The sequence below is a fragment of the Pleurodeles waltl genome, chromosome 5 (assembly GCF_031143425.1).
Source record: "Pleurodeles waltl isolate 20211129_DDA chromosome 5, aPleWal1.hap1.20221129, whole genome shotgun sequence".
In the NCBI taxonomy this organism is placed as follows: Eukaryota; Metazoa; Chordata; class Amphibia; order Caudata; family Salamandridae; genus Pleurodeles; species Pleurodeles waltl.
Genome location: NC_090444.1, coordinates 757301485 through 757315020, shown reverse-complemented (window position 1 = coordinate 757315020; position 13536 = coordinate 757301485). Strand labels below are relative to the sequence as shown.

At 40.3% G+C, this 13536-nt stretch overlaps 1 protein-coding gene across 1 annotated transcript in view; it reads left to right on the top strand.

Moving 5' to 3' along the window:
• The window catches only part of SYNE1 (spectrin repeat containing nuclear envelope protein 1), a 1478055-nt gene that overhangs the window by 280090 nt on the left and 1184429 nt on the right, over positions 1-13536 (top strand). The window contains exon 4 of the mRNA XM_069234720.1: positions 11271-11366. Within this exon, the coding sequence (XP_069090821.1) occupies positions 11271-11366 (96 nt within the window). The remainder of the gene's footprint in view (positions 1-11270; positions 11367-13536) is intronic.

The following is a 13536-nucleotide window of genomic DNA, read 5'->3' as shown; positions in this document are numbered from 1 at the left end:
GGGTGGTGAAACAAGGCAGAGGTTCTGGCCTTCGACCCTGATGAGCTCAAAATGGAGAAGGTAACACAGGAAGATGCAACAGGAAGACACCATTAAGCAAACCACCCTTCACCTGGATTCTGGGTTTGGATTCTCTAGTACGAAGGGTTAAGTGATGAAGTGAGTGTCAATCACTTCTAGGGTATCTTTGCCAACCAAAGGGTGTCTCTTTGTAATGAGTGCCTTAGAAATTGAATTACATAATTAATTCATTCATCCTTAGTGGGTAGGAGAAGAGGAAGCCAGAGAATTTGGATGACTGTATAAACTGAAAGAAAAAGACCACCCTCAAAAGACATCAGTGGAATTCAAGAAAAGCAACAGTCCAAAAACATGGTACTCAGGAGTATTGTCTGATGTCTTTAGAACTAATACATCACTATTTCTCCACTGTAGGTACATAATTTACAGTAGTGCATTAATTCTTCAAGTTCTATTTCTCATCAGTTGGTTTCTTAGTCTAGTATCATTAGTGTTGGTATTGTTCATTTATTTTAGATGGTAAAGTGGATTTCTTTAAGCTAAGGTCAATGACCACATAAATAGGTCCAGATCACAAAACATTTTTTACTGGCTCTATTTCATGTCCTCGTGGTAAGTCGAGGCAGTGCTTTATGCAAATGCCTTTTAGCGCTGTATTATAAAATCAAAGGCCAGATGTATGACCTTTTTTGCAACTCGCAATTTACGATTTTGTGAGACATTGTTTACAATTCTCAAATGGGTCACAAGGGGCTGGCCTAATTAATATTCATGAGGCAGGTCACAATTTGTGACCTATTTGAGAATGGCCAAACTCAAAGGGATGGTGGCCTCTGGAGTCAGCAGCCCACCATGTCTGTGACTGTTTTTAAGATGAAGTTATTTTTTGAAATGCAGCCCGCTTTCTTTAAAGGAAAACGGAATGCATTTCAAAAATAAAAATGAAATGTTTTAGTTTCATTTTTTCAGAGTGGACAGTAGTCTGTGGGACCACTGCCTGCTCTGAAAAAATGTTGGTTCCCCCATTTACAAAGGGGAAGGGGTCCCTTTGGGACCCATTCCTGTTTGCAAATGGATTACCACTAATTTCAAATTAGTGGTAACTGTGATTGTTTTGTGGCCGCATTCACAGTCCCAAAACAACCATACATGGGCCTGCGAGTCGCAATTAGGAAGGGACGCCCTTGGAACACCACTTTCTAATAGCAAGTTGCAAACCCTATTTTGTTAGTCTGTAATAGGTTACCAACTTGCAAAATAGGGATGGTACATGCTACAAAGCCATTTTGTGGTTGGAAAAGCAAATTTCACAGTTTGCAACCAGAAGATAGCTTTGTACATCTGGCCCTTTTTCACATGTTTGTGTATATTTGTTGTGCGTCATTTTGTTGTCCTGGTGATGTGTGTTTGTGTGCACAGCGAGATTTTCTTTTATACTGAGCGTGAACCTGATTACGATCTTGGCGGATGGAATATTCCATAACAAATGTGACAGATATTCTGTCCACGGTATTACGATTAAGGATATAATGGAATTGTAATATGGCGGATGGGATATCCCCCACATTAAGTGCTTAATTTGAGCTGGTGGTTTCCACTGAGGAGCACCGGCACTTATTTTTGAGGGCCTTATTTTTCTGCTTCAAGCATTTAGTGCAAGCAAAAGACACATATGGAAAAAACGGAAGAAGAGAAAAATGAAAAAGCGTCTCAATGGGAGAAAGCAGAGAGCTGCAAGAGTGAGCTAAAGGGACAGGGAGTGGCTTTAAATGGATTGAAGGGGCCCGAGATGGCTTCAGGATTACGCTGCCTCAGTATTCCATGTTCGCTCATTTATTTGCAGCAGCCGCGTGTTTAAGAGGAGGGCGTTGGGCACCGGCATATTTTTATTTACAAATTAAGCACTGGCAACATTTGTAGCGAGTAACCCGTCTGCCGAGATTATAATTAGGCACTGTGTTTTTTGCACAGAGTTCAGTTTTTACAGTTTTGTCCTTTTATGCTTTGTGTTGTTACTTAACTTTGAGTATACTATTGTGTTATGGTCTGTTTGTTTGCTTTAGCTGTGTCAATTTACACTGCTGTATTTCAATCCAAAAGAAGCACTTGCCAGCGACGAGCATTAATTCACCAGTAAGGTGGTAAAATATTTCTTCTCAAATTCTTCACCTACTCTAGAATCAGTTCTGCAGTGCTCAGTATATGTGATACGGGTAATATTCTGTCATGAAATGTTCATTATTGGATTCATCTGTAAGTGAACACTTTGGTGCTGAAAACCGCTTATTCCCATGTGGAGTATAAAGTTATTTGAACAAGAATTTTTAGCTAGAAACAACCTCTCAGAATGTGGATACGTTATACATGATTGCCCTGAGTAATCGTTGACAGATCAGTGGAATATATATAGCAGGTTCGAGCGAGTGGTGTTGGCATGCAGGGAAACCCCTTCCGTAGATTGATATGTTGCAGGGGTGGGATGGGCGGCGGTTTATTGTTTTTTTATTCCTCCACTTGCAGTGGACAGAGATATAGACTTACCGGGAAGCCTCGCAGGATGCTTGCACAACCACTTGCAGAACCACAGTTTTTGACAGTTGTGTGTGGTCGTGAGGGAGGAGTCTTTCCTGCGTGTTTTCAAATAATGGCTCATGTAGTTAAAAGGATGATGAAATCATGCCATACCTAGTCAACGAGGGCAAAAAAGGAGAAGTCTTCTTGACGTGCAAACGGCATTAGTACTGACAACTTCTAATGGAAGCTCATAGCAAGAAATTGTTTTTGTTGTTCAGCTAAGTTAAGCACAGATAACTGAGAAGAGTATTGATTACTTAATCGAAAAGCACCGGTAGCTCGTCCAAAAACAACCTTTAGCAAAGCCAAACGGCCTTTTTTTATTGAGTAATAACAATGTAAGTATGAACAATCGCAGAAAGTGGGGCATAGGTCATGTACATACATAGGGTGTTGTCCAGAGAGGGGAGACTGTTGTTCCTGAGTAATAAAATAAAGGACAAAAGAGAAATAGAGCAAAGAAAAGGGATATTAAAACAAAGCATGTACAACAGCACTGGGATGTACCATACAACATTTCTGCATGTTTCAAATATGCGCAAGCATAACTCCATATTTATAGTTTGACTCTAGACCCGTGTAGCACCAAAATATCAGAGTTAAAGTAATTTTTTGGATGCGTGAAACCACCTTGCGTCAATGACATGCAAGGGAGGCATTCCCATCCAAAAAATGACTCTAAGGCCCTAGCACCTTATTTATCCTCCTGTGCAAAAATGCTGCACGGGAGGGAGGCGGGCCTAAATAATGGCGTTAAGCCTGCTTAGCGCCCTTGTTTAACGTCTGGGTCAGAGCAGGCGTTAGGGGACCAGTGGACCCATTTCCATTGTCAAACACCATGGAAAGAGCCCACAGGTGCCCCCCCAAAGCCCCAGGAACACCCCCACACCCACAACAGAGGAATACCAGAGAATGGGGGGACCCCATCCCAGGTAAGTAGGGTTAGAAGAGGTAAGTCTCTCAATTTTTTTTTAAGTGCCATTGGGGCCCCCACAAATGCCCCCCCCCCCCTTACATGGCATTGGGTGCAATGGCCATGCCCAGGTGACCCTTGTCCCCTGTGCTGGCCACTGGGGTGGTGGGCATGACTCCTGTCTTCTATAAGACAGGAGTCCTGTGGTATGGATGGTTTTGTGCCAAGAGATGATGCTAGGCTGGTTAGAGGCATTTTTTTGGCTCTAACCTGCCTTACGTAATTTTTTGGTGCAAAACCCCGTTCCTCAATACCTCCACCCAGCTAGCGTAATTTTCCCAGACATTTGCCCACTCTTTGTGCCGGCTTGTGGGATTCCATAAATTTGGAACCCGGCTGGCGCTTTGTAATGACACAAGCCGGCGCTATACTTTTTGGTGCAAAACTTTGCAGACGCAGTTTTGCATCAAAAAGTATAAATATGGGCCTAAGTCTCGGTTTACTCAGAAAACAGTGGTCAACTATATCCTTCGTCAACCCAATGATAAGATTTTATACTGGCTGAATGTGTAGGCACTGCAACATGTTAGTAGGGATTGTCATTTCATGTGGGGCGGTTGTCATTTTTAGCCTTGATGCGCACTATAAAGACATCCCATACTTCGCATCCAGTGCATAGTTAACCTCTGTCTCTCATCTTGCTCAAAGTGCTCACCTCTGCTTTTGCCCGTTGCAATACTGTCTGAAGCAGCTGAGAGGCACACAGTGGATTGGGCGCTTTCCATTGCATGACAGGTTGTTGCTTGAACAGTGTAAATGCTAGATCAATGAATCTGTGGAGGTACCTGTCCTTGGGCCTCTAACTGATCCCTAGTAGACAGGATTCTGGAGTGAGGCTCAGAGTGTGTTCTGTAATTTGAGATGTTTGGACTGTGATAATGTGCCTTGCGACCAGTAGAGGGGGTCATTCAGACCACATGGTAGAAGTTTACCTCAATCAGGCCTCCCCTCGGGCACTCAGGGGCAGAGGAGGGGAATATGCGCTTAATTTGCTGTGGAGATGAATAAGCTTGATGTATGTAGTTGAACTGGGTGTAATGAAATTTGGGGTTGCAGGACACCAGCTTCACCTGCTCTAGTGTATTCAACCATTTCTGTAGTGATAGGAGTTGCGGGAGAACTGCATCTCATCTAGATTGGGCTGCCTCCATAGGTTCACCACTCCTAGTTATCAAGGCTGCATATAGAAAAGATATGGCTCGTGTGCAACCAATGCCTGATAGTAGTGTATGTAGTATTGGCGATAGGAGGGCTCCACATCAGCCACACCCCAAGTGTCACAGAGGAGCTTGTACACGGCATGATAAGTCAGGAAGTGTCCCGGACCCAAAGAGTAGCGTTCCATGGTGTCAGCATATGACAGAATAGTTCCATCCTGGAAGCGATCCCCCAGGGAACTTATTCCCGCTTCCACCCAGGGGGCTAAATCATGCATCCTAAACAGTGTCTGCCCACGTGACATCTGCACAATAGGGATCAAATGGGGAATACAGAGAACCTCCAGTGCTGGCCAGAACTTATCGGCTCCAGCAAGTGAGAGCAGTCTTCATTAAGGTGATTACATTAGATGATAGGTGCGTGAGATCTGAGAGCCACGAGTAAAGAGGTGTAAAAGATGTACATATGCTAACTCCCTCTCTGGGTTGGGGGATGTATCGAGCCAACATGCAGGCCACTGCAATTGTGCTGCGGCATAGTAGAGCTCGAAGTTAGGAGCACCCAAACCCCCTTCCAGAAGCGGATGCTGGAGTACGTTCAGTGCAACCCAATGTCCATCTGTCCCCCATATCAAAGATAGCAGTAGACCGTTTAACTCACAAAAGTATTATTAAGGCGGCAAAGAAATACAATAGTCTCTGGAGTATTAGCATTGTGGCTATTGCCTCCCTCCCTAGTGGCAACAGCGGCAGGGAGCCCCAAAAGATGAGGGAAGTGCAGATAGAGCAAAGACCACGGCCTAGGTTCCTATCATGTAAAGCTTCAACCAAGTGGTAAATTTGTATGCCCAAGTATTTAATGGAATTATGACACCATAATAAGCAGTATGTTTGGAGTGTATCCCTAATCAGCGTGCGTATCTGGGTCAGAGGAAACAAACATGATTTATACCAGTTTAATTGCAGGCTGACAGTTCCCCAAAAGTGCCCAGGAGATTCATTAAATGGGGTATGGAGACCGGTGGCATCGATCGGGTGTATGAATGCATCATCCGTGTATAGCGATATTATATGAAAGGTGTTTAGTTTCTGTATACCCCTAGCCAATCGGTCTAGCATTGGCTGTCAGTATTTCTGTTTGTAAGTGCTTGCATAGTCTTGTAATTTTCAAAAACAACTTTATTGTTGGAGGAGATGCAGGGCCCTTGTTAATATTAGAAAAATTGGCTAAAAGCAAATATATATTTTGGTCTCAAAAAGCGTACTTTGATATAGAAGTCCATGGTAACGAAGAGAACTACTTTGTGCCTAGGCATGTTTCTTGTGAAAGAGCAGAACAGAATGCCAGTACCCACAGTGAAGTTAGCAAACAACATACATGGCTGACCTGTTGCCCCAAAAGGTATGCTATAACTGGCAGAATAAAAATGTGTGTAACACAAAAACAGACCAACAGATTAATCAGGTTGGCTGTCAGGCACTAAGAGTAAATGAAAAAGTAATTTAATGTATATTACCATGTAGCTGTCGACAATGAGTAGTTAGAGTTAGGACTACATTTCCATAACATTTTTTTATTTTTTAATAACTTGAGTGCCTTTTGATGAATCTTTAAGAAACTTTCCAAAAAAAGTCTCACCAACCTCAGCTCCTTCCTGGAAAGTTTCAGCGTGATACATATACATTAAGCAGGGGTTGAGAAAAAGGGAAGGTCCCAAACACATTTCCCCATTCATTTTCTGATAGGGAAATTGAACAGCAATACTGCTAAAACTGCTCAGCAGAATTACACCAAATGAGTTACCTCTGCTAACCTTAACTGGTGAATTTATGTGTTTCTTTTTAATTCAAAATGTTAATATTGTCACTGACATATTCACTTAACTATAACACTACTTTAAGCTTTGTTTTTATTCAGTGACTACATATTTATGTATATGTGAATAGGAATAGTATTTTTTGGTTTGCTAATAACTTTGGCATTGCTTGACCAATCATTTGCAAAAAATGTCTCCTCCACTTCAGCTTCTTCCCAGAAAATTAGTGGTGATCCTTCAAGGTGAGGCCGAGAAAAAGGAGGGAGTCCCAAAAATGTGTTTTCCCCATGCAATTTTTGATAGAATCTTTAGATACAGCTTCAGCCAATAAGATTGAATGGAATTACTCCAAATTTGGCAGAAAGCTAGATCTTTTCACGGAAAGCATTCTTTCTGTTATTTGGTGTAACTCCATTTCATAGTTTTAGGGAAATTAAACTTGGTTATTAGGAACAGTGGTCAACCCCATGCCACAAACAGTTTTAAGTGATGAGTCATTCTCCTGCAGGTGGTGGAAATGTTAATGTTACTTTACGTTAAAAAAGTGTAGAAATGAATGAACATTTTAACCTAAAGAAACATTAAAATTCAGCTGTTGTAGTTAAATCATGTAGCTCTAAAGTGTGCACTCACCATGCACTTCTTATGACATCACTCGAGATATGTTTTATGATATAATTGATAACATCACCCATGACACCTGAAATTACATCATTAATGACATCACTATGGATGGTGATTTCACAAGTTATAGTTACTTGATTTAACTAGAACCAGTGAATTTATGTGTTTTAAAAAGAAATTAAAATGTTATCCTAAATATAACATCACGCTAACCTTTATTTTTTCAGTGGATTTCTGATTTTTACCATACCTAACTATAATGTGTGTGTGTGTGTGTGTATGTGTGTGTGTGTCTGCGTATATATATTTGTAGTAAAGTCAAATGTAATTGCTAATGCCAGACCTAAAGAAAGAGTGTTTTTAGCTAGCTCTCTTCATTAAATTGTCTGTTCAACTGGCAATCACAAATTGCTTCAGCCCACTTAACCTCACAGCGTGGGACCATGCACTCAATGGTTCACTTACACTGTGAAGGGCCATATTTTGCCAGATCACATATGATTATCCACCCAAAAAGTTCACTTCATTGCATGGGCCTTTGGGTCAACACTTTACTTTACCAATGCTTTTTTCTTCCATTCTTTATCCAGTTTTTTTTGTCATTTTGTTTCTTTAAACTATGTTATCAGATTACAGTAGTTCAAAGTCATTAGTTCATTTAGAGATGGGCAGACCTTAAGGGGCAGATATAAGAAAAGTAGTGCTGCACCTAGTGCAGCACCACTTTCCTTGAACCCCTTAGCCCCCCTACCGCCAGCATGTATGTGCCATTTTTGAAATAAGGCACACCATGGCGCAGGATAGGGGGCAATAGCATCATGTTTTTACACTATTGATGTTCTCTGCAGGAGTAGCGCCGAAATTTGGTACATAGGGGCCCATTATAGATAATGGAATGCCCTTTTTTAACGCCTGCTCTGAGCAGGCGTTAAACGTGGCCAAAAAAAAAGGGCGCAAGGAAAACTCTCCATTTGTTCGCCCCCCCGAACGAGTAAACGCCCCACTTCCATGCATTATGCCTGGCACAGGCATAATGTGGCGCAAGGGTTTACAAAATGGTGCAATGCATGCACTGCACCACTTTGTAAATATGGCGTGGGGAAAATGCCACTTTAGAGCCGCATTAGAGTAAAATAAAATTGGCTATGGCAGTGCTAAGGTGACGCTGGGGGCTTTTAAATATGCCCCTAAGTTTTCTATTGACAGAGCACCCATTGGCTCCATCATTGGAAAAAGTACTTTGAGGGTCCAATGGAGTATAGACTCTCAGAGGAAGAGCTTTACCCCGCCTGCATGATATAGTTGAACAACGTAATGTCTTTTTTAACCTGTACATCACCACCAGGAAAACCCTGGCGGGGCAGAAAAATAGTAATGGCCTCACACCCTTGAAGAAAACTACCAGGTTCTTGGGGGGGGGGGGAATCATTGTCGTCTGTTTTCTGATTCAACCTTCAACTTTGGTAGTTTGTCTCTGAAAAAAACAAGAAAAATGGTGAACAACTGTCAAAACTGATGGTGGTCCTCTGCCAATCTTTTTGTACTTGAAATCCCTTCAATGTGCAGCGAGGACCTCTGGGTCGGTGATAGTCTTTAAATTTAAGAGTCGTTCATCTGACAGAATGGCACAAGTAACACCCTCTGCAATACTGATGGACTGAGTACCGTCCGTCAAACTCACATTCAGGCCTTTATTTTCCTGTAATGTGCATTAAAACTGAAAAAAGTTTGTACTCTATTTCTAAGTGTAGCTGCTTGCTATGAAGCACCCAGACTGTTCTATTAAAATTACATGGGATGATTAATTGTCTCAGGTTTACAATGTTTATTACAAGCATTTGGTTCTGGTATGTTCTATTGTTTTACTTCTTTTTATTTGGAATGAAAAATAAAGAAAAAGTAACCATTGCACCACCTGCCAAGGCCGGAATTACTGAATTTGCCAATGCTTCGCTCTCCTTGCAGTACAACTCACTGTATGCAATTACACAGGGAAACTTAATAGTTCGGACTAGTGTTTAGCAGCAGAAGCACATTTAAATTTCAAGAAAGTTGATCAGATACGGAAAATTAGTCGGAATTCACTGCATGGGAACTTCTTTAAAGACACCTTTTTCCAGATTAGTTGTTAAATTGAAATATTCTGATGAAAAATAATTTGTTAGTTATTTACTTAATATATTATTGGGCATTTCCTATATCTTCCATCATTATCTTTTTTTTATGCCACATTTTTGGAATACAAAATTCCACAATGTATGAAATAATGAACATAACAGTACGGTGCCAACAACAGAAAATAACACAAAATAAGAAAATGATGAACCAAAACCTTTAACATTGCTCAAACAAATAAGGTTATAATAATTCACTTTTAGTTCCTGTGTTCTAATGCAGTCTCTCCTTCATTGTCCAGCTGAATGTCTCAAGGCTTTACTACATTGAGATGAGAGACTTTCTGAGAGCCTCCAGTTGCCAGAAACATTACTTCTTCCACATTTCCAATCTGACATTGCCCATGTCTTGATGCTTGTCTGAGCCTACCCCATTAGGTGGAGTCGAGGGTTGCAATCTTAGGCTGGCCATAGTTGTATGTAGTGCAGGGCCATGCTCTGAAGGTGTGGCATTATCATGTGCTGCTGAGAGTAGCAATGACAATCTGGACTAACTAAGGGAGTGTGAAACTTGGAGATAGAGTCACTATTATGGGTAATCAGACAACAGGGAGGAACCATCAGGTGGAAATGAGTTCCCTAGACTAGTACCAGAGGTAATCTACTGTTGCATATGTGTTGGATGAAGCTGGAATGGATTCAGGCCATAAAGAGTAGAAAGGAGAGCTTGTCTGCCATCACAACCTTGGGTGCAAGATCCTGACAATTGGATGTCATTGCCATCATTGAAGTTCTCCTCTGTGGCTGATTGTGTCAACTACAGCAGCTTGCAACTCCTGGATTCTCTCCTGACACTGCTTTGCGACCCCCAGTGGTGAAAGTGGTATGTGGATGAAGGTGTTTCTTACCAAGTATTCCATGAAAAAATAAAGTTTGTGGACATCAGTTTCCCACAAGAAAGATATCAGTCATGGCATGGAAGATTTGGAAGGTAAGGAAAGAGAGACATGGGTGCCCAGGGGCTGGAGAGAGTGGGATTACAAAGAGGCATGTCATTTGTTGGGGTGAGGGAGAGAGAGATTTAGGGTACTGAGTTTGCCATGCTACTGGTATCTCTAGGTTGCCCAGGCTGTGCTGCATGTAGATGTAGATGTAGATGATGTTGAACAATAATTCCTTATTTATTTTGATCATCAAAAATGTTAAGTTGAGTCTACATTCAAGCAGTGCAGCTGCCATATGTCTTTCAGCCACTTCTTCTTGAGTTACTCCACTGCATGCTACTCCTCCCAAAAGGCATTCGCCATATTACAGAGGTGCTGTATTTGGCCTGTTTCTCAGCCGCACAGAGGGTGCGAGTAGGCAATATGCAGAACAAAATGGTGAGGCACTGAACATGTGTACCTGTCTACATTTTTACACAGTTTGTAAATCCTGTTTGTTTGTACCTTTATATAAACACATATGTCTGTGTATGCTGAAGCTCAGGCTTCTACTTTTTCTTTGTGAGCCAAAACCTTTCGGTACTTATTATGAATACAATTTCATATTCTCATGTGTTTTCTGGTTATAATCACAAAATGGTGGGAAAGCTGGCTTTCATATCTACGTAGGTGCTCTAAACATTGAATACATGATGATGCAGTAGGTGCGCTATACATTGACTGACTGACCATACAGTAATTAAGTTGTTTACCCCAAGAAACGTTAGATGGGGGGTTGACCATGTGCTTATGGAGGCATCGAGAAAGACAACCACCAACCCTTACTAAACTACTGTTTTCCTGCCACATGTTCTATACATTTTCACTTTGTAAATTTGCCCTTGATTTGGAAGTTATGTTTACTATTTTAGGTGAATAAAATGTTCTTTATGGAATAAGTAGCAGACTTGCAAATTAACTTAACTGTGATCACTTTTGAATCAAATAGAAAATAGCATTGTAGTATCGGAATTGCGATGGCTAATTGTTTGGTTTTTCATTTACAGCGCAATCCTCCAATGGTTGTGAATGATCTTTATGAAGATATGAAAGATGGAGTGAAGCTGCTGGCCCTTTTAGAAGTTTTATCTGGACAAAAACTGGTAGGTTCTTTTAGGAACTATTGTTATCTTGGTACAAAAATACTTTAAAATCATTTCTGTTGATTCATAGTTTCTTTTAGCCATGCAACATGTTGCCACATTATAACATATCATATCATAATAGTATGTGCGTGCTCATGAATTTGTGTGAGAGAAATAGAGCTGGTGGATCCATCTTTTTTCTTGACCTACTAGCAGGTGGTTAATTTAAAAGAACAAATATTGAAAACAGTTTTTCAAGTGACTATTCTCTGCAAAGAATGCTTAAAGATATTTTAATCAAAGTCTCGGCTTAACTGCTGCCTTTGTGTATTTTCCCCTGTCTTTGATAGGAAAGTCAACCTGAACATTCCAATGCACAACCTATTTAGAAAAGATGAATATCTCAAAATTCCTGCTAGAATGTTACTTAGAAGAAGAACTAATTTCTCAAAAATACAGTTTGTAAACTTTGTGCTGATAGGATAAAGAAACATCTTGAGCAAATAAAGTGTTTAAGAAACTAGAGACCCTTGTCTGACTGACACAATTACATAGCTGAGATGTTCATTTCCTTTGCATAGAGGAACAGGAGATCGCAAACGTTTTCATACTACTGCCCATCGAAGTTCTTCTTATTGTGGTTTCCCCAGAGGAGAAATGATTTTATGTCACTTTTCCATGGGATGTAGTTGCCCAGACTGGGAAGGAAATATATTGTCTTGGCATCAACCCAGAGATACTGGAGCAACGTGAGCTTCACTGCTCCTCATCTGGGTCCTAGGGAGAGAAAATGGAAATATTGAGCAAAACATATTTTATGTCAAACTCTCACATAGCTGTTAAAGCACATTTGTGATACATTCACATTTTATTTAGTTTTGTATTGCTTTTCCTACTACCACCATAATTGTTGTGTTAAGTTTGTGTGAATTTGTAAAAAATAGTATTTCGCTTCCTTGAAAATTACGTTGCGTGAGAGGTAGTGTATTTCATTATCCCTATTAGTTTGTAAACTCTTCCGAAGGCCTCAGGAACTTTGCTGCCATGAGTAAGTCTATGGAAATAATCTTGGAGGAACTGAATAAATATGTAAATGCAGTTAGTGGCATTTCATACATTTTCATCGCTGCTTACCTACTACATTGCTCCTCAATGTTTAAAATCTCTAATAGGCCTGACTAATTTATCTTGTCTCAAATGGGGTACATCATTCAAAAACATTTTCAATGTTGAGATTAAGAAGCAAAATCTTTAACACGTTAGGCAAGAACAGTAACTCCTGAAAAAGTTCAACATCTGGGTTGCTGTGCAGTAAATGTTAGGTTACTGCAAAGTGCTAAATGTAGAAATTGTGATTTGCTATACTAGATAGAGCAGACATAGACTCAGGTATGTTGGCCCCAAAAGAAAGCCCGAAAAGTATTTCATTAAACGAATGTAGGGAAAAGTACCTGGCACATTTTCACACTAACTCAAGAAAAAATAAAAATATTTACTGGTATATGAACATCCAACCTTTGTGATAATAAAACAGCACCTTTCAATCATGTTTCCCTATTTCTGATCTTTTTCAATGGACAGCACTGAGAACCAATGCCTTTTTTATATTGACAAAATTTCCTTCCTTCATTTAAGCCTTTGCAATTAAAATGGCTGTTGTCTACACATAAATAGTTTTCTGGACATAACCTATCCAGTCTCTAAGATAATGTCAGATAATTCATGAAGCAGGCCATTATTTCGCATGTTTTTTGCCCATGGCCTCATGAAAAACCTACTGGAAATGAAACTTCATAAACCCAAAGTTGGGTGGTTTGCAAAATAAAATTTGCTGCAAGCTAAGACTTCAAGAAGGGTCTAAGAAATAATATCTTAATTATTGTGACTATCTCATTAAGTTATCATGATACAAATCTGAAATTATTAAAACCCGCTGAAACCAATACACTAATAATTTCAGAGTTGTATCAGTTGCTTAATTCTACAGATCTGTTACCATGTTTATTTTTCATATTTTCTGTGAACAATATAACAGGTAAGGCATAAACTTGGTCAGGCATGGTGATACTGCAGGGTGATTTTTCTGTAGTATTAACTTGCTTCTGCATTATTGAGAACTACTTAAGACTTTATTCACAGAGTGAGTCCATGGAACTGTGGGCCTCATTTTTTTATGCTCTGATGACGC